Below are 20,398 nucleotides of genomic sequence, written 5' to 3'. Positions count from 1 at the left end.
ATGTCCTGTCCCTTGAGCTTGACACAGACTGTTTTCAATCGTTACTATCCAAAGGCAAAAAAAAAAAAAGAAAAAGCTGAGCAATATGGTTCAGAGATAAACGTGAAACACTCTGGGGAGAGAAACAAACTATGGTGCAATATCTGTATGGCTGTTTTGAGAGGAAAAGTCCTTTTTGAACATTACCTGATGGTTTGTATATGTGAAAAGTTTCAAAAAGGTTTACATCATGTGAGGAATTAGCTCTTAGATAAAGGTCCATCTCTGAAGTAATCACAACAACAACAAAAAAACAGACTTACTATTGCTTGTAAGTGCAAACAAGATGAAAAGCAGGTGTTTCAGCTCCGTTTGCACTTTTAAAACCATCATTTTCTTCGGTTTGTTTCTCCCTTGTTATTTCGCTTGCTGTTTCAGCTCTAAGCATTGCAAATCTCTTCTCTTCACTAACAAGAAGGGTTTTTCTCAACCGTCCATCACGCCACACAAATTTATTCCGACCACTTTGATGTGCACAGCCTTCAAGCTGCATTTGCTAATCGTGAAGCATGAAGCTCCATTAGGACATTGTTTCTTCTGCTTGAATTGTAGATGATGTGTAAAGCGGGTTTCTCACACACGCTATTGCAACCGACAGTTTCATTAACCCATCACACTCTGCGATATGTGAGGCGCCATTTCTGATACGAATTACAGCCCAGTATAATTTAGCTTAGTCAAGTTAGATGAGCATCTGATGTAGGGTTTATCTTCAGGGTTTAAAGAGGAAGTGTCACATATGGGACCCTGAGAAAACACACACAGTATACACCATGTGGACAAAAGTTTGCAGATACCTGACTATAATATGTTTTTATTTACTTCCTGTTAAACATTCACACCCCTTTTAAAGTATAATAATCGAGTCTTCTGGGAAGATGCTCCACTAGATTGGTGCTCAAACAGCCACATTGTTGTTAGTATTGAACCCTAATGAACACCTTTGGGATGAATTTTAACACTGACTTCACCCCAGGCCTCACCTCACATTCATCAGTACGTGACTTTACTAACACCCTTGTGGCTGATGAACACAAATCTCCACAAGCACACTCCACAATCTAGTGGAACATCTTTCCTGGAGAGTGGAGGGAATTATAAGAGCAAATTGGGACTAAATGTGGAATGCGCTGCTCAAAAACCACATATCGTACTTATGACCGGGTGTCCGCAAACTTTTGGCAATGACTGTAGATAAAATAAATGTAACGTAATCTGTATATCGGGAGAGTTTTCACTTTATGATCACATGTTGCATATGTAGTGTGAATATATCGCGGACTGTAAACGTTTGTCAGGTTTAAGACTAAACGAGGAAGACAAAATATACTTCGTAGAAAGGATATTAGATGTGTTATTATACAGGACTCTTTGAACACTTTGAAAATGTAGTCAAGGTTTTAATATCAGGAAAAATACCAAAATGGGGGTTTGTATTTAGCGGTAATGTATTATGTGTTAGCGGCCGGAGCCCAAAGAAGGTAGCGGATGGAGGTAAGACATGTGACCGAGGCACCATGACATGCATCAAGAGTGAGTCATAGACAGATGTGGTGGAGAGAATCCGGTAAATATCCAAAATAAAACCTTTCAGAATCAGATAATAAATAAAACAGAAATAATGTAAGTTATGTATTATTTCTGTGTGGCCCGGTACCAATTGACCCAGAGGGGCCCGGGGGTTGGGGAGCACTGTTATACAGCATGTGGATCTTTTTTTTTTTAAACTACAAGGATTTTCAGACTTGTGCACTCAGTTATTCTCTCATAAATGTTTATTATCGTTATCCTCATCCTTATATTTTACATGAATGCATAGCAAACTAAAAATAAAACATTTATTTTTATTATTACCAGTTGACACACTTACAGGAGAAGAACTGAACTAGAACCCATTTCAGTGTCAAGTGGAAACCAGTTCAATGTCCCCCTCCCTCCAACCCTGTATTTAGCCTAGGATGCATTGTGCAACATGATCTTTATACCCTATACTCGAGCTCACTGGGTCATCCCTGCCTAAAAACTAACAAACTAATCTATTTTAAATCTCTTGGCCTTGTGGAAAAACTTTAACCCCAATGCACAATATCACATGTTCAACTTTTATGAAATTGTTACTGATATTAAAGCCATCAGGAATTTTCCAGCTTGTAGAGTTTTTAAGTAACACAGCTTTAATGAAACAGGACACAAATACATAATTGTATCTACAAAGTTAATGAAAACAACAAAATTCTAATAGCGGGCACTGATAGTAGGCTGTGTGGTGTGTTTGCCGTGTTGTATTTGCACTCAATGGAGTGTGCAATTCAGCCCAGCTGACTCTTTAAACAGGGAACACTGGTGTAACTGAAATGGGAATAGTGAATGCATATATGACAAAGCCGTTGAGTAAACAGCACCTTCATCATCTTTTCAACTTGGGCCCATAAATAAGGTGTGTCAAAGTGTCATTCGTTTTCTGCAAAGCCTTGATCCACCGCCACGGAACGCTCAGTAGTCCACTCATGTCCAATCAGAAGAATTTCCTCGGCTGGAATTCAACGACGGTCCGTTGAACCTCGTATAGCTTTCCTATGGCCACCTGTGCATAAAGAAAAAGAAAGTTCTAAACATTAAAAGATTTGATTACCAGGTCCACCATCTCTCTCTGCTCACCACAGGTGAGAGTTTCTATTACATAAGTGCTTTTTTAATAGTTTCTTTTTTTTTTTTTTTTTTTTTCAACACATGTTCACTGCACATTCTTCCCCACATTGGCACTTTATTTCCGATTTTTTTGGACTAGTAAACACTTTTGTACACGCACACCCACAATCGCTTATCGCGTACAGTTTTAAACCTACTAACCGTTAATATATCTGGTAACAGTGAATCTATACAGAAATTGCTCTTGTGCTGTGGTTGTTGTGACTCCAAATGTCCTTAAGGATGAACCCAGTTCTCTTTTCTGTACTCTATTCATCTTCAAACACATGAATGACACATACTGACATTTAGGTTAATGGAATCCCGACACCATAAACAAGTGTTCATACATTGCATTTTTATAATTTACGTGCAAAGTTACATTTACAAGTCATATCATAAACCCAGCGCCTCTTCAGACCGTATTATTCTCAGTCAGAACACGTTAATTTACACTCGGCACACATTCATACGCATAAAGTTAAATTGAAATCTTTTATGGTGGAACAGGCAGAGCTTGTTATCAAAATGAATTAGAGACAACATAGCCAAGAAAATACAGATGTTTTTGCAAATGTTCAGTTCAGTGTGGAAGAAATCCTGTAAAGCAAAATGCTGTACAAAATAGGTCGAACTCTCTTTCAGTTGCATCAGTGGAGACGCTTCTACCACCGCCAAGCTTGCTAATCCTTGTTTCTTACATTTTTTTATGCAATGCCAGCATCAATGGCTATTAACGTGGTGGGATCAATGTAGGAGTTGTTAAGAGTATTGCAGTCATTGGTGGACACCATTTTTCAAAGCGACTTATAATTGTCTCGTTGATACAACTGAGCAGTTAAGAGATTTCTCAAGTAAAAAATTTGGGGTTTGGGGTAGTTTGGGGCATTTAGAGGCGATAAGCTGAGGCAGAGGAAAAACTCGTTTTTTTTACTAATACTCCTGTACACTACGTATCCCTAAACTTTTAAATTTTTTTACTTTTTCTTCTTTGCTTATCTTAATTTTCTTTACAATCTTCGCTTTCTGGCTTCGCTTCGCTCTCGAGCACCACCCTCAATTTTTTGCTTGCGTAACAAAGCCAAAAATCGACCGAGTGACCGCTCGTACCTCAGAAAACTCGTACATTAATGCACTTGTAGGTCAAGGTACCACTGTATATGTTCATGCCTGTTTTGTATTGGTCACATGTTGGGGGTTCTTCTCCATTTTGCAGGAAATCCTGTGTACATCTGGAGTGTATAATACGACATCTTGTTTATATGATCCGGTCAAATTGTCATTTGTTTAGAGCTGGGTTAATTTGTTTCCAGAATTTATTATTGATTTGCAGTCTGATGACAGGACATTTCTAATTTGAAGGATTCCTTTTTAGGCAGCAATGTTTGCTTGTTCATAGACATACCGAGTTTGCTAATCCTTTTCCTTGAAATATCCTTCAAATGGTCTTTAGACAGGAAGGAAACTATTAAAGAAATGCTATTTCAGGTTTTTGACATTTGTGTGACTTTGCAACTGTTTTAATTAATTTGTAGTTTATCTGCTGGTCACAATGATCATTCCTGACCAATCTAACGAACATGTGACCATTCGTTCCAGTGAAATCATCAGACAAACACAAAATTAACAATGACAAAAAGGAACTTGCAGGTCTTAAAACAGTTTTCCAAAATGAATAGGAAAGTTTGGATTTTGGGTGATGTTAGCTCCCTTTACATGACTCATCATCAAGAGTAGTTTATTTTGCTCGCAAGCACTGCAGCAAAAAAGAAAATGTATACTTAAAAACTTGTTTTTTAGTACTTCTAAAAAATATACTGTATTCTTTTAAGCAAAAAGCGACAAACTATTTATTTGGACACCCTTTCTTGACGTTTTACCCAGGGCCTATTCATTATATGAGGGGAGATGCTGGTACACATGATAGGTGGGCAATCAGTTGAGATCAAGTTCTCAAATTTACTAATAAAGGAAAAATCTAATTTAAAATATAACCAAACAGTGATAATAAAAACAACTTTGAAAACTAAAACTTAAAAACTGTATTTTAAATTTAAACTCTATTAATCTTGTTTTTATTGGATCAGATTAGTTCTTAATTAAAATTGTATCCTAAAACAACTTATCGAGCCTATTTTCAGTATAAAATCTGAACATTATATAAAAAGTTTTTTTCATTTTTATAGAACTTTTTTCCTTTTCTTAAAGTTTGTTTGCATTTTTTCCTCATTACATAACCAAAGACGGTATCAGAACATTATATAACCACTTTTCTGTTTTGCTACCTTTTATTAAAAAAAAATATTAATTTATAAAAATTATCCTTTTAATGTTTTTCCTCAGTTTATTACTTTATAGCAGCAACCTTAAACTTTACTTATATTGTTTATCAATTACAGTTCCCTTTTTTTCTGTCTGGCTATTGTTCTGTCCATCCATCAATCTATCTACAGCAATAGTCTCCTGTTTCTCATGGCAAAAATCCTTACATATTCGTCCATATGTAAAGTATATGTTATGGATATATGTTAAGATCTTTAAATTCCTCTTTACATAACATGGTGCTGAAGACATCAACTCCCAGTTCTCCAGTCATGGTCGTGTGCAGTACTTTTAGTCCCTTTTAATACTGCACACGACCATGACTGGAGACCTGGGAGTTGATGTTGATGAATTTAAAGATGGCACGTTGGTATCGAATTTGCTAAGTGCCTGAACTGGGGCTGAAACAGCCAGGAGATGGCTGTGCTTAGGGCAAAAACTAAAACTTGAAATTGGGAAAAGAGAGAACACACACAAAAAAATCAAAATGAGCAAAACAGATTTGAGGATTTTACAGTGCCTTCGTTACAGTTCTCCATGTAAGCAATTCTATGTGAGAAAGTGAAACAAAACCCATTAAGTCGTTTTTGAACAGAGACGAATGGTGTGAGGATGCGGTGTGACAAAAAAAACTAAACAAAAACAGGAACATTATTCCACAAGGATAACCAAATCAATAATGTCCACAATGCTTCTGTAAATAAACACCAGGCTGATCTTGACTGTGTCTATATCGGGGACGCTGGCCTGAAATGCAGTCTGGATTTGACATTTTTAGGTCCAAACAGCTGGTATTATTTAATAGTGTGAACGTGTGTGATCGTGACTGCCATGATGCAAATCGTGCACATGAACACAGGGCGCTATTTGTTAGACAAAGCAAAGTATTACAGCTGAAAATAAGTGACATACAGTTTAACTAAACGAATGCTGTGCTATACCAAGAATTTTGCTATTCACTGAACCTGAAATGACTTTATTTTCTTATATTTAATCATCTGAAGCACCTCAATTTCAGTCTACATCCTCACAAAAACCTCTGAAAGCTGTTCAGCTTACACGAGTCCCAAGGGTTATATTTCTTATCAAAGCTCTTTTACACTACAGCATCCAAACGTTTGCCATCGAAGAAGAGCAGACAGAACAATTTCTAATTGTAGACTGCTGTGATACGTGGATGTACGTGTGCGTGTGTGTGCTGGAACACGGTGCAGTCCAGGGGTGTGTTGAAATCGTAGTTTGATGCCAAGGGTTTACCGCTGAAGATTTAGAATCACATGGTGGGCTCAGTCATGTGCCAACAGGCCTTTTGCAGCGTGTGTGTGTGTTTGTGTGTGAATGAAAACACTGGCGTGTGCACGCATGGAAAACACTCAGTGTCACACACCTCTGGAAAGGAATGATCACTGTCCAGTAAAGTCAGTGTAAACAGAAGACAGTGTGCCAGAGAACATGTGGTTAGGACACACCGGGGACTAGGACAGAACAGCACTACACCATTGTACACATGCATGCATGCACACACACACACACACACACACACACACACACCCATTCATTCTAAATGGTTATGTAATGTAAACTTTAGTTACACAATTAGCCAAAATAGGATTTTTTATTGAAAATATAATGCTATAATGAAAAAGTTTGCATATAATTAAAACTTATATAATCAATATAATATATAATAAATATAATAAACTGTCTTGGTAAGAATTCTGGGCCACCATAAGCTTACACATTCTCTTATACAACTTTATACAACATCTTATAACCGCTCTATTTCCGAAAAGCCGCTTTGAGACAATGCTATAGAATTAAAAATGAATTGAATTGAACTTGCCATCAATTTTGCAAGTCTCTGGAACTGGAGTACTGAAGCAATAAACAACATCCTTCCATAAAGACTTTCCCTCAGTCTGTGTTTTGATTATGGTGGTGGTGGTGATGATCACTGTCTAACAAGTTCACTCGAAAATCTCCCATAAGTGTCCATTTGGTGTAAGATCATGTGAGTGTGAAGCCCATAGCATATGATTTACATCATTATCAAACTCATTCAGTGAGCCATTGTGAGCCCTGGATATGGGGGGAGGAGTCACCCCAGAAAAGACCACGCCTATCAGAATGGAAAGCTCCATCCAAATGCAACGGTGGTCTGTCGTCTGAAAATTTAGATCCGAAACAATTCTATCTAAGGTTACTGTAGCTGAATATGTGAATAATGAATAAATTAATTTTAGAATGAAAAGTCTTTCTCTATAAATACTTAATAACCATAATACAATGTTTTGTCTACAAGAATTGTCAAAATTTTCCGCATCTGATTACACAACCGTGGCTCAGCTCTCGTCATTCTCCTAAAAACCAACGCTTTGGCGTGTCCTTTTTCTCAGTTTATCCACAGGATGTCCCTAATTGCTTTCCTTCCCCGCTGTATTTCAATAAAAAAATAATAAGCTGCTTCTGTAATGTGTACAGGCTGGAGTATGGGTGGAAATGCTGCTATAAAAACTCCTGCATTCGATTTGAGGAAAAAAAAAACAGTGCAGGTTTCATCTTACAATAGCTTTTATTGAGAATGCAAATGCTCAAGTTTATTGCTTCTAATTGTCAGTGCTTGTTAAGTGCACACCCACCCACCCACACACAACGATACACACACACACACACACACACACACACACACACACACATCTTAAATCTGTATGCTAAAGAATCAAAATTCCAAGAATTCCCAGCGCTCCAGAAAACTCTGTGAGTGATGCTCTGACTAAATGTGACACTCTATTAAAAATATGCCTCGGAATAAGTCAAGCCCATCGCTAATAGAGACAGTTGGTAACGTGCAGCAGTTTGCCACGCCGCAGTGGGAACGAGAGCTGGAAAAGATGCACCGTTTGCTAAGGTGAAGAAAGGTTTCATTTTTCAACCCCCCAGTGAAGAGCAGTGCTGAGGTCCGCTTTTGCACACGCGCCGGCCTTTGTAGAAAAGAAATAAATAATAAATGCTTGCCGTCTGTGTGACACCGACCATCTGTCTGAGCAGTTCGCCTTGACACCTGCCTATAACCTCCTGTTTAGAGGAGATGCAAAGGCCCATGGGAAAAGGGCACAGAGTGATGGGGCTTAAACAGGATGCTGATGGGGAGAGAGCGTGAGAGTGGTGCAGCTGGATTAAACTGCAGCTTCTCTAAAGGGTGAAGCACTATAATAAAAAACCTGGTGCTACACTCTTAATTACGACACTCTCATAGGTTCTTTTAACAAAGCGCAATGGCCTCGATTTAGTGTGTATTCTGGTGCGGATTCTGCTTGGGATTTTTAATTGCCGTTTACTCGTTATTATTGTCACAGACGAGACAAACCAGACTGATAACGATGGCAAGGTAATATTAAAATATTTAACAGGTGTTCCAATAAACCCCAAAATCTTATTAGGTGCATATTAACAGAGGCTCTGGGAGCGTATGGGCTTGAGCTGATGCTTTAATTAATGGCAGGTGATTTTGGAAGCTTAAAATCTCTCAACCAGTTCTGTTCTTGGTTTTTAAACATCCACCATCAAGAGCATATTAACCACATTAATGGCATTAGTCGCTACTTTAAATGTTTTATAACATCAGGGTCAAGAAGTGAGCTGAGAAAACAAACATTGTGGAAGTTATTCAAGTAGGCATTCACCTTCTTGAATTAAGGGTTAAGGGCCTTGCTCAAGGGCCCAAATACTTAGCTTAAACCCTCGACCTTTTGATCAGTAAACCCAAGGCTTAACCACTGAGCTACCACTAAACATAAACTGCTCAATCAGAATCAGCGCAACATGACAGTCTTTTCCAAGACAAATGGGAAGCCAATGGGCAGATCTGACTTTCCTTAATTCGGATCAATGTTGACTTTTCAATGTGTATAATTAAAATGCATGAATTGGATAACACTGATTATCTCTTCTTCAAGGCACCTGATAGTGGGTGAGATATATCAGTGGTCCCCAAACTTTTTTGCGCCACGGACCGGTTTAATGTCTGAAAATATTTTCACGGACTGGCCTTTAGTCCGTGAAATCCGCGTAGCGGATAAACTAGTATTTTATAAATCATAAACATGAATCCGCTGTGTTGTTTTTTGTTAATTATGCTAGCTTGGGGGTTTATATATATATTAGGCAAGTAAACATTTTGTACTCAAAATTGATGTGTTAGAAGCTGAAAAAATGGGTGTAAAGATCTGAGCGAATTTGACAAGGGCTACATTGTGATGTCTAGACGACTGCAGTGGTCAGTATCTATCAAAAGTGGCCCGAAGGAACGGTCATGGGCGACCGAGGATCATTAATGCACGTGGGGAGATGCATGAAGGCTGGTCCGTGTGGTCAGATCTAAGATACGAGCTCCTGTAGATCACCTTGCTGAAGAAGTTAATGCTGTTAATGCTTGATGGTTCAGGACTGTTTTGGTAGTAAAAGGGGCACCAAGACAATATTAGACAGGTACTCATAATCTCATAATGTTATGCCTGATGGGTGTATATTCCCATGTACTTGAAAGATTAGTGAATAAAGTATGATTTAAAAGTATAGAGGTACGAGGTCTATAGGCAAGGCAACACAAAAAATATTCCAGTTTTGATCTGTTATGTTTCCAATCAAAAAAGGTCTAAATACTTATGACAGGCAGTCTAAGTGGACAGTGACATTTCGGTCGTTATATAAAGGTCACCAAGCAGCACACATACAGTGACACACACAGCCAGATACAAACACACACACACCACTTAATCCAAAACACAGCTCTGCCAGCTCCATGTGCGTGATGACCCAATGATTAGCGCGATCACGTACACAACTTTACTCTGCACTCCAGTAACCTTTCAGGTCACCCAACAAACACACACAGTCTCTGGTGTGTTTTGTTTTTTTACACATACAGTACAATAGTCGCTAAGTTAAAGTTTCAGCAGCAAAATGTATTCAGAATAAACAATTTTGGTAAACAAGGACGATCTGATTGAAATTTGCTACTGAAGCCAACTTTGCAGTACTTCTATCAAAGCCATACTAAAACTCTAGGCACATCCCCAATGTCATAACAGTGAGAAAAAGTACAGTGTCAACAGCCTATGGATAAGCTGAGAGCGTCTCTGTGTACTCACACAGTGCCACCGTAGCCCTTTTTTTCACCTGACATCAGCGGGCATGCAGGATACACCTGACCTCCAGGGAATCACCTGCTACAAAACAGAACAGCTCTCTCGCGGAAAAACGTTTGATGCTGCACTTAAAGTCCTGCAGGTTCACCTCTGCCTGAAAAAAGCGAGTGCGCAGGAAACCAGAGTGAGCTGCTGCGAGAGGGAAACGACAGTTTGACAACAGAGTCGTAATATAAATGGTCAGAAGATCAACATACAAGTTCGTAAGCAGATTACAAACATAGTACAGAGTGACCTCTAGATTGAAATGTGAAGCAATGAGAAGCAAGTGAGCCTTACTGCAAAAAGCTGTTACAGTAAAAAGCTACAGAACTTCAATTGTGGCTACATCGAATCTCTGGAGCGCAAATGACGACTGTGGTAAAAAAAGAAAAAGGGGAGAGCTTTCATAAAGCTGTTCAAAATCACAGAGATGTTGGGTTTACTGAAATAATACAACGCTTAAAATGAAAACTTGAGCTCGAAAGATTTTGAGGTTAATAAAAAAGTCAAAAATGTGAAGGTTCAATTTTTAGTTAAATTTAAACATTTTTTTTTTTAAATGGACATTGTCTCAAAGCAATATATGTACAATGGTTTGTTCCTTATAATTGCATTGCATCTTGTCTCTAATGATCAAATCAGTGGTGACTATGGCAAGAAAAAACTCCCCAAGATAACATGAGAAAGAAACCTTGAGAGGAACAAGACAAAAGGGAACCAATAATCATCTTCACATATCCCAGTGATGTTAGGAATCTGGGGTTAGAGTGCAGGATTAGCAATGATACAGCACCACTGGAGCACAGAGGGTTAAGGGCCTTGCTCAAGAGCCCAAGAGTGGCGATAGTGGGGTTTGAACCCCCGACCTTGTGATCAGTAACCCAGAGCCTTAACCACTTTTAACCTCAGTGAACATACTTCATACCTCAGTGCTTCCTGACTTTGTTTGCAGCCTTGTGCTTGTGCATCTGTTGGCGTACTACAAAACTAGTCTGAAACCTCGTATTGTTTTGTCATTTCTAAAAACAAAATGATCTATAATGTACAGGATCAAGAAGGAACATATCATGGTCAATGTACAGTATTGTATGGTGTAAGGAGTTAAGTAAGCGCCACAAATGTCAGGTTGCATCATTGAAACCAACTCTAATCTTCATTATCTTTCGTGGTCTGCATATCTGAGAGTGTGATCTGCGTTCTGAAAACTCGTGCACAGACCCAGAGCAGCTTCACAAGCCTGGGTGTGACTCCTAAGAAAGTCATGACTCTACACACTCTTCCAACTGGTGTGAAGACAGATGTTTCCTCAGCACTGTAAAGACAGCACGACAGCTGGACATACATATAGATGAGAAAGTCTAACCGAAACATTGAGGACCTACTTATGAGCGAGAGCAGAAATTTCGGGAAGATGGCACAAAGAGAGGTGTGGATTTCACTGTCGTCTTCTCACCTGCAGTTGCCCCCCCTTTTCCGTCCACACTATCTCTATTATTCATCTCTCCACCTGTGTCTCTCTCTTTCTCTCCTGCTCTCATTTTTGTTTTCTGTTAATGTTGTGTTACTCTGCGTTAGCACCTGAACGGCCCAAACTGAATCATCAGGAAGCTGCGTGTGTAATGACCTGCTACTTAACCAAGCAGCATACTTCTAGAAATGTGAGAGTATGTCTATGCTTTTATGTGTGCGTCAAGCGCCACTAGAGGGCAGCAGTGTCTTGTATGAACCCCACACACACACACACACACACACACACACACACACACACACACACACACACACACACACACACACATACACAAGAGGGTGCAGGTGGGTGTGTCTCTGCCCACTCATTTCACTTGTCCAGTGAACAGTGGGTGTGTGGGAGTGGGTGGAGTTAAGAAAAGAGATGGCACCGCTCTCAGCCAATCAGTAGGCAGTAAGCACATTCATGTTAATTGTTGCGGCTGCAGCAGGCACCCTTTGTCACACTGCAGATCCCCCTAGTGCACACACTTGGAGAGAAGGAAATCTGAGAAGTATTACAAGTCTTTTTTACACACACACACACACACACACACACACACACACACACACACACACACACACACACACACACACACACACAGCAGAGAACATCCAGACATGTGGGTGAATATGACTAGAATATGTGTCTACACTTAGCAGAGGAGTGCAGACGTGCAAAAGGTTACGACAAGCTCTCGAAAAGAATCAGTCGCTCACATCGTGATCAGCCCTCACGTCTCTTCCACCCCCGAAACATTTCGCATTCCGAGCATTTTCCTTGCGACCGTAAGAAATTCTTCGTGTGATCTTTATGCTCTGTGCACATTGGCACAGGAGCAGATCGAGAGCCTCCTTCTCTCACAGGGGAAAGGGGTGTAAAAAACGAGAGGAATAACAACAGATATCCAATCCGTGATGTTTGTGCACCGTTTTCCTCCTTTTCTTTGCCTTTCCAACACCTGGCAGTCTGCTTGCTGTAGTAATAAAGAAAGGAAGTGTGTGTGTGTGTGTGTGTGTGTGTGTGTGTGTGTGTGTGTGTGTGTGTGTGTGTGTGTGTGTGTGTGTGTGTGTGGAGGTGGGGGGGTGTGGAGGAATAGCTCAGCATCCAAATGCTAAATAATCACAGCAGATTGAAAAGCACTTGTGCATACAAACGCGTATAGCTCAGGGCCTTGTGGGTATTTGGGTTTTTCTAATTATGTGCACGACCCACACAGCCAGGTCGCTGGAGATCTCAGAACGCAGATTTTCTCACAGTTCACGAGTCGACCCAGTCACGCTTAACTCTCAGCATTCTTGGCTTCTTCTTTTTTTTTGCCATCCCTCCTAGGAGGAGCTATTTTTAATCAAATACTTAACATTTTACTACCAGGCAAGTGAAGCAGTTCTCCAGCTCCAATGCTTCGCAGGTACAGGTTACTGTGGAGACGGCATTTGGAAAGGACTAAGAAAATCCCAGGACCAAAAAGAAACCTCTAATATGCTCTGGGATATCGGCACGGTGTTTTCCCGAGCGGCATGCAGTATGTGCTGCTATAGGAAAACAGTGAATGGCAGGGTAGTGTGATACATCCCTATTTCCATATTTCAAGAGCTGATTATTTACCAATCTGGACACATTTGGAAGTTTTAAAACTCCTTTCACACCACAGCAATTTAGGGATGATCAATTCCTGTTATCACTTCTGTTAAGGCAGCTATAAATGGTCTTCCCTTCATCAGCCTCTCTTTGTCTCTTGCTTGATATCACTAACTGTTACAAAGTTAAACAGTATGTATGTAAACCCATAGGCACGGAAACGTCTGTAAAAGTTATTGGCATTTTCTTAAACCCACACCTCGTTTCTTCCAAATCCATCTTCAGCCACACAAAGGAACCCGAACCCTCCCTACAGTAAATGGTGCAGTAAGGTGACCCTTCATTTATTCCCGGCTGTCCCGAGAGTGGCATGCTCAGAGTATTAGAGGATGGCACGATATCCCACCCCGACACGGGAGAGCCGATTAGCGTTGCTCTGGGGCTCCTCAATCTGCTCTTATTACCATTTACCTCTTCTCTTACAGCGGCACTGCACCAGAAGAGGCTGTGCCCTTGAAACAAAGAGAGATGAAGAGGAGAACAAGGAAGAATCACTATATACACCGTACTCCATAAGCAACACACTCCGTTTTGTGCCTCATGCACCCAACACCTACAAGTAAGGGAAATGATTAGCATAAAAAAAGTGCAGAAATGTCACAAAGGAGGTTGTGAGGGAACAGAAGTGTCCATGAAGCAAAACTGAAAATAAACACTTTTATTAGCAGGGTTGTGTAGATACTGACCACTGCAGACCAGGAACATCCCACAAGAGCTGCAGTTTTGGAGAAGCCAATGTCTAGACATCACAATTTGCACTGCACTTTTTGTGGGATGTTCCTGGTCTCCAGAGGTCAGTATCTATTAAAAGAGGTGCAAGAAAGGTACAGTTGTGAACCGGTGATTCATTACGGCTAAAGCTTATTGATGCAGATCCATCCATCCATCCATCCATCCATCCATCCATCCATCCATCCATCCATCCAACGATCCATCCAACGATCCATCCAACGATCCATCCATCCATCCATCCATCCATCCATCCATCCATCCATCCATCCATCCATCTTCTTTGTAAATGAATATATTTGTTTATATACAACTCCCCCATCTATCCATCCCATTCATTCGTCTGATACACAAAGGTTCGTAACTGCATAATGAGGGTAACAGCTGAATTTTTTCACTGCTTAAAAAATAAATCTGAGGTAAAAAAAAAAAAAAGAGGACTGTTTACAAAAGAAAAAACAAAAACAAAAAAAACCCCCTGCTCTACTTTATCACCACTAATAATATGCAAAAAAAATAAAAAAGAGGTGGACCTTCTGTCCGGTGATGGAGCTTGGTTAAGCGGACCTAAGCGCGTCTTACCATTGACGAAGACGAGATGTACAGTATAGATGTGCATGAGGGTAAAAATGCAGCAATGTGCTTACACAGAGTTTCTGACAAAATGACAAATCCTTCTCTACAGCGCAGGTAGCAGTCCCTCTCTCTTTCAGACACACGGCCCTGATTTAGGCACTGCATGTTCCACGTCGCTCTGACTTGTGTGCAAGAGCGGAGGCTGCTGTTAGGACCCGAGGCTCTATACACACATCGGCTCATTCCAGCGCTCGACCGTGGCATTCATTACAGTTTAATGATGTGCTTGCAGTGGCCTGGTCGAACACTAAGCCTTGCCATTTCCACTGGAAAAGACAGGCTAATGGGATTCAGTAGAAAATGCCTTTAGGCTACAGAGCTGCGTGTGGGATGGAAGCCACCTACACACACACATGCATTCACACACACACACGCATCCACACATACACAAAAACAAATTTCAGGCATGTATAGAGGACACCAACTTTCACAGAGCATACTAAGACTGATGTAGACCCTACAACTACTGTATAAACAATGTGTATAAAATGGGAAGGTCAATGCAAGGTCAAAGCCTGATAATATGTTGAACGAATTTCTGAAAATTAAAAAAAGTCCAACCATACACGATACATATCACGTTACAACTACAAATACTAAGATATTAGTCTTTAATAAAATAATATAATAAAAATAATAAAATAACCATAATTAAATATATATCTTTTTATTCTACACTTTGTGCAAAAGAAATTTAATATTTAAGTTGCTTTCGCTTTTTATATAAAAAAAAAATTATAATAATAAATTATTTTATATTATAAATATAATATATTTACACTCTTCTACACTACAAGTCCATTATTATTATTATTTTTCAAAAGCAATTTTTGATTAACAGCCCTAAAAAATATATGTTTTCAGCAACCACTTTATTTTATCTCCTAAAGGGACAATATAATAGAAATTAATATATTTTAGAGAAGTCAATGTGCAACTTGTATAGCAGTATAGATTTACTGTCCTCTAAGAAATAACTAAACTTTGAGCCATTATTGTCTTAATAACTGGCAACAAAAGTGAGTACACCCTAAGTGAACATGTCATATCTGTGTCCAAAGTGTCAGTATTTTTTTGTGAGCACCACTGTTATCCAGCACTGCCTGAATCCTGTCACAGAACATGTTGGAATCCATGTTTCTCTCAATGAACCGCAGCTCCCCAGTACCAGCAGCACTCATGCAGCCCCAGACCATGATACTACCACCACCATGCTGGATTGTAGGTGAGACATGATTTTCTTGGTTCTACTCACACATGCTGGACACCATCTGAGCCAAACAAGTTTATCTTACTTGTGAACATGGTCCCAGTAATTCATGCTCTTTGACAGGATGTTCTTCAGCAAACTATTTGTGGGCTTTTATTGTGAGCCAGCTTCAGAAGAGGCTTCCTTCTGGGACGATGGCCTGCAAACCGACTTGTTGCAGTGTGTGGCGTCTGGTCTGAGCACTGACAAGTGGACCTTTCACTTCTGCAACCTCTAAATGCTGCAGCACTCATGAGTCTGTTTTTTTAAGCAGCTTCTGCACCTGAAGCACAGCATGAGAACTCAACTTCTTTGATGGACCTTTGCGAGGTTGCTGTTCCGAGTAAAACCTGTCTTGGGAAACCTCTGTATGACCCTGACCACTGTACTGTAACTCAGTTTCAGTTACAGATCTTCTTCTAGCCTCGGCATCTTTGTGAAGAGCAAAAATACTAATTCTCAAATCCTCAGAGATTCTTTGCCATGTGATGCCATGTTGAACGTTCAGGGGTCAGTATGAGAGAATTGTACTCAAAGCACCAAATTTTAACTGCATGGACACAATGAATAGACCGTGTGGCTCAGGGTGTACTCACTTTTGTTGTCAGTTATTTAGACAATAACGGCTCAAAGTTGAGATTCTGTGTGTTTATATATATATATATATATATATATATATATATATATATATATATATATATATATATATATATATATATATATATATATATATATATACATACACATATATACACACACACACACACACACACACACACACACACACACACACACACACACACACACACACACACACACACACACACACACACACACACGTGTTATGTCCCACAGTCCCTTACACATTATGCTCAGCTTTCCTCTCCCACATTCCTAATTGTCTTTTCTTCTCACCCAGACAGATGCATGCCCTCAACATGACCTCCAGAAGTCCACTTCTTTCCACAAACACAAAAGCACAAAACACAAAAGTGCCCACTGAGCCCTTTATTGTTTATTGTGCTTACAAGAAAAACAAATATCACTGCTTTGATTCAGGTGTGTGTGTGTGTGTGTGTGTGTGTGTGTGTGTGTGTGTGTGTGTGTGTGTGTGTGTGTGCGTGTGCTAGGAGGTCATTGTCAGGATAAAGCCATCAGAGTTTTACTGTGCAGACTAATGAAAAAGAAAAGAAGTCTATCAGTTATATTTATGACATGTATCTGAAGGTTTTCAGTCTAATCTCATGATTTGTTATAGAAGTAGACTTTTCTATCTAATTTTCTATGTGTGAAATTAAAAGTACCCCCACCTTAAATTCTTTAGTTTAAAATGCATGTTAAATGTTAAAGTTCATGAAAGTACGTTAAGGTTTGTTTTTTCCTCCACAACACTGTGAGACTGATTATATCATACAGAACATGATTACTCCAGGTTATTGCTGCTTAAGGAGGTTTTACCAGCTACTGAATCATAAAGTGTACGTTTTCATACACGGTTTCTCAATTTCAGCGTACATTTGAGCAAAAATCAATAACAATATGGTGTAAAATGTCGTGTTGCCGTTCACCTGAGATTGTATTTACTTAAGGTCTGCTAAGGACCAGATGATTTTGATGATGTCCTGATACATAAAACCATAGAATTTATAAATGGTATCAATTTATTTTCACAAGACTTTAAAATTTTAGCAGAATCAAAATGATTATCTTCACATATCCCAGCTTGTGAGAAAGTTGGAGTCAGACCACAGGGTCAGTCATGATACATCGGGGCCCCTGGAGAACAGAAGACCTTCAGATGAGTAACCCAGAGCTTTAACCGCTAAGCCGTCACTACACATAGCAGTCACACTGCATCTCTAGTTGTAGTTCTAAGGCTTTAATTTGCATTTTTAAAGTCTCTCTATTTTTGCCTCTTTGGTTGATTCTTATATAAATTTTTTGTCTGGTTATCCATCTTTCCTCTCTCCTTACTAATTTCACTTCCATCCACCCATCTTAATTTGCCACCCATTCATCCAGCCAATCAGCCATCCATCCATCTTTCAAGTTTGTCTATCTATCTTTCTTCCTTTCTTGTCCATCTTTCGTTTGTCTATTAACCCTTCTTTGATGTCTCAGTCCGTTCGTTCGTCTGTCTGTCCGTCCGTCCATCCATCCATCCATCCATTTTTCTCTTTCTTTCTTTCTTTCTTTCTTTCTTTCTTTCTTTCTTTCTTTCTTTCTTTCTTTCTTTCTTTCTTTCTTTCTTTCTTTCTCTTTCTTTCTTTCTTTCGTCTATGTATCTTTCTTTCTTTATTTCTTTCATGTCTATCCTTCCACACATCCATCCATCCATCCATCCATCCATCAATCCATAGTTCTTTCTTGTTTGTCTATCCATTTTTCTCCTGTTCTTGTCCATCATTCATTTATAAATTTTTCTTTAATGTATCCATCCATCTCCACACAGAATGCATTAGTCTGTATCCCTGTTTTTCTTTCATCTAAATACAGTCACCAGACTCGTTTTTTTAACTGCTATTATCATGTGCCCTGAGTAAATGGATTGAAAGCACACAGTTGGGACACAAAGCCATTCACATCTTCAGTGAGCACTTGTGATCATATTTCACAAATCATTTTCACTGGAGAAGGGCGTCATGCACCTGTATCATAACCTTCGCTTCCCGCGTGCAACAATGAACCTCGGCCGCCGATGACCCTGTCGCTGGTTCACCACTGTTCCTTCCTTGGACCACTTTAGATAGATACTGACCATTGCAGACCAGGAAACCCCACAAGAGCTGCAGTTTTAGAGATGCTCCCACCCAGTCGTCTAGACATCACAATTTGTCTCTTGTCAGACTCACTCAAATCTTTACACTCACCAATTTGTCTTGCTTCTAACACGTCAACTTTGAGGACAAAATGTTCACATGCTACTTAATAAATCCCACCCAGTAACAGGTGCCATGATGTAGAGATAGTTTCATTCACTTCACTGCTCATAATGTTATGCCCTAATCAGTAGATTTTCAGAGAGAAATGATCACAAATGATCTACAGTTATGATAATTGGCAGAATCGGGGCGGCTCATGTACACAGCTGCACCATTACCCGAGCTAGAATGTAAAATGGTGTGGCAAGATGGATGAAGGATGATGTTGATTTTTAACCAGACGGTCATCATCCTCAGCAATCCCCTCATCAAACGCTGTTGTGTACACACAGCAAGCCGAGCTGAATATTTCCATGTCATTGTGCGATACAGTCCAGCTGCTCTCCTAAACAGCCTCAGCTTCACCCGATCCACAGTAAAGATTCCAAACAGCTCTGTTTTCACTCCTGAGAAATCTCTTTGCTCAGAGAAATAAAACCCAAGAGTTACATGTCAGACTTTATAAGCCTCAGCTTGCATGTTAAAGTTCATGAAAGAACATTTAGGTTTGTTTTTTCCTCCACAACAACGTGAGACTGATTACATCATACAGAACATGATTACTCCAGGTTATTGCTGCTTCTCTAGTTGTAGTTCCAAGGCTTTACTTTGCATTTTTAAAGTCTATATTTTTGAAGCAGTAAATCATATAATTTTTGCCTCTTTGGTTGATTCTTATATCCTTTTGTCTGGTTATCCATCTTTCCTCTCTGCTTACTAATTTCTCTTCCATCCACCCATCCTAATTTGCCATCCACCCATTCATCTTTTTTTCATGTTTGTCTATCCACAGTACCTTCTTTCCTTTTTTGTCCATCTTTCCTTTGTCTATTGATCTTTCTTTGACATCTCAGTCTGTCCATCTGTCTGTCTATCCATCCTTACTTCTTTCTCATTTGTCTATCATTCTCCCTTTTATCTCCATCTTTCTTTTTGTCTATTAATCGTTCTTTCATGTCTATCTTTCCATCTAATTATCAAACTCGTCTGTTGGATCGGACCACAACGAACCACAACCTTCGCTCCCCACGTGCAACAATGAGCCTTAAGTCCACCCATGACCATGTCGCCGGTTCATCAATGTTAAGCCCTAATGTTAGGTGTGTTCAGCGAATTTTCAGACAAAAATGTTCACAAATGATCTACATTTATGACAATTGGCAGATCCAGGAACACAGCTTAGCAGTTACGGTTTAAGGGCTTTACTTAAGGGCCCAGCAGTGACAGTTTAGCAGTGTTTGGTTTTGTACTGATAATTTGCACAGTATTTTAATGACTTATTCAATCAAAAATAACCTAATGTAAGTTTCTGAGGTAAGCAGCTGTCTTCTTTTGGACGCATCGCATCATTACCCGAGCTAGAATGTAAAATGGTGTGGCAAGATGGATGAAAAATGATGTTGATTTTTAACCAGACGGTCATCATCCTCAGCAATCCCCTCATCAAACGCTGTTGTGTACACACAGCAAGCCGAGC

General features: G+C 39.6%; 1 protein-coding gene across 1 annotated transcript in view; it reads right to left on the bottom strand.

Moving 5' to 3' along the window:
- Positions 1 to 1,796: 1,796 nt before the first annotated feature.
- The window catches only part of lyrm4b (LYR motif containing 4), a 59,082-nt gene continuing 40,480 nt past the window's right edge, over positions 1,797 to 20,398 (bottom strand). Inside the window, exon 3 of the mRNA XM_083549649.1 lies at positions 1,797 to 2,623. Within this exon, the coding sequence (XP_083405775.1) occupies positions 2,555 to 2,623 (69 nt within the window). The 3' untranslated portion in view covers positions 1,797 to 2,554. The remainder of the gene's footprint in view (positions 2,624 to 20,398) is intronic.

This window comes from Silurus aristotelis (assembly GCF_946808225.1).
Source record: "Silurus aristotelis genome assembly, chromosome: 1".
Lineage (NCBI taxonomy): Eukaryota > Metazoa > Chordata > Actinopteri > Siluriformes > Siluridae > Silurus > Silurus aristotelis.
The sequence above is the reverse complement of the archived record's forward strand: the minus strand, read 5'-3'. Positions and strand labels throughout refer to the sequence as shown.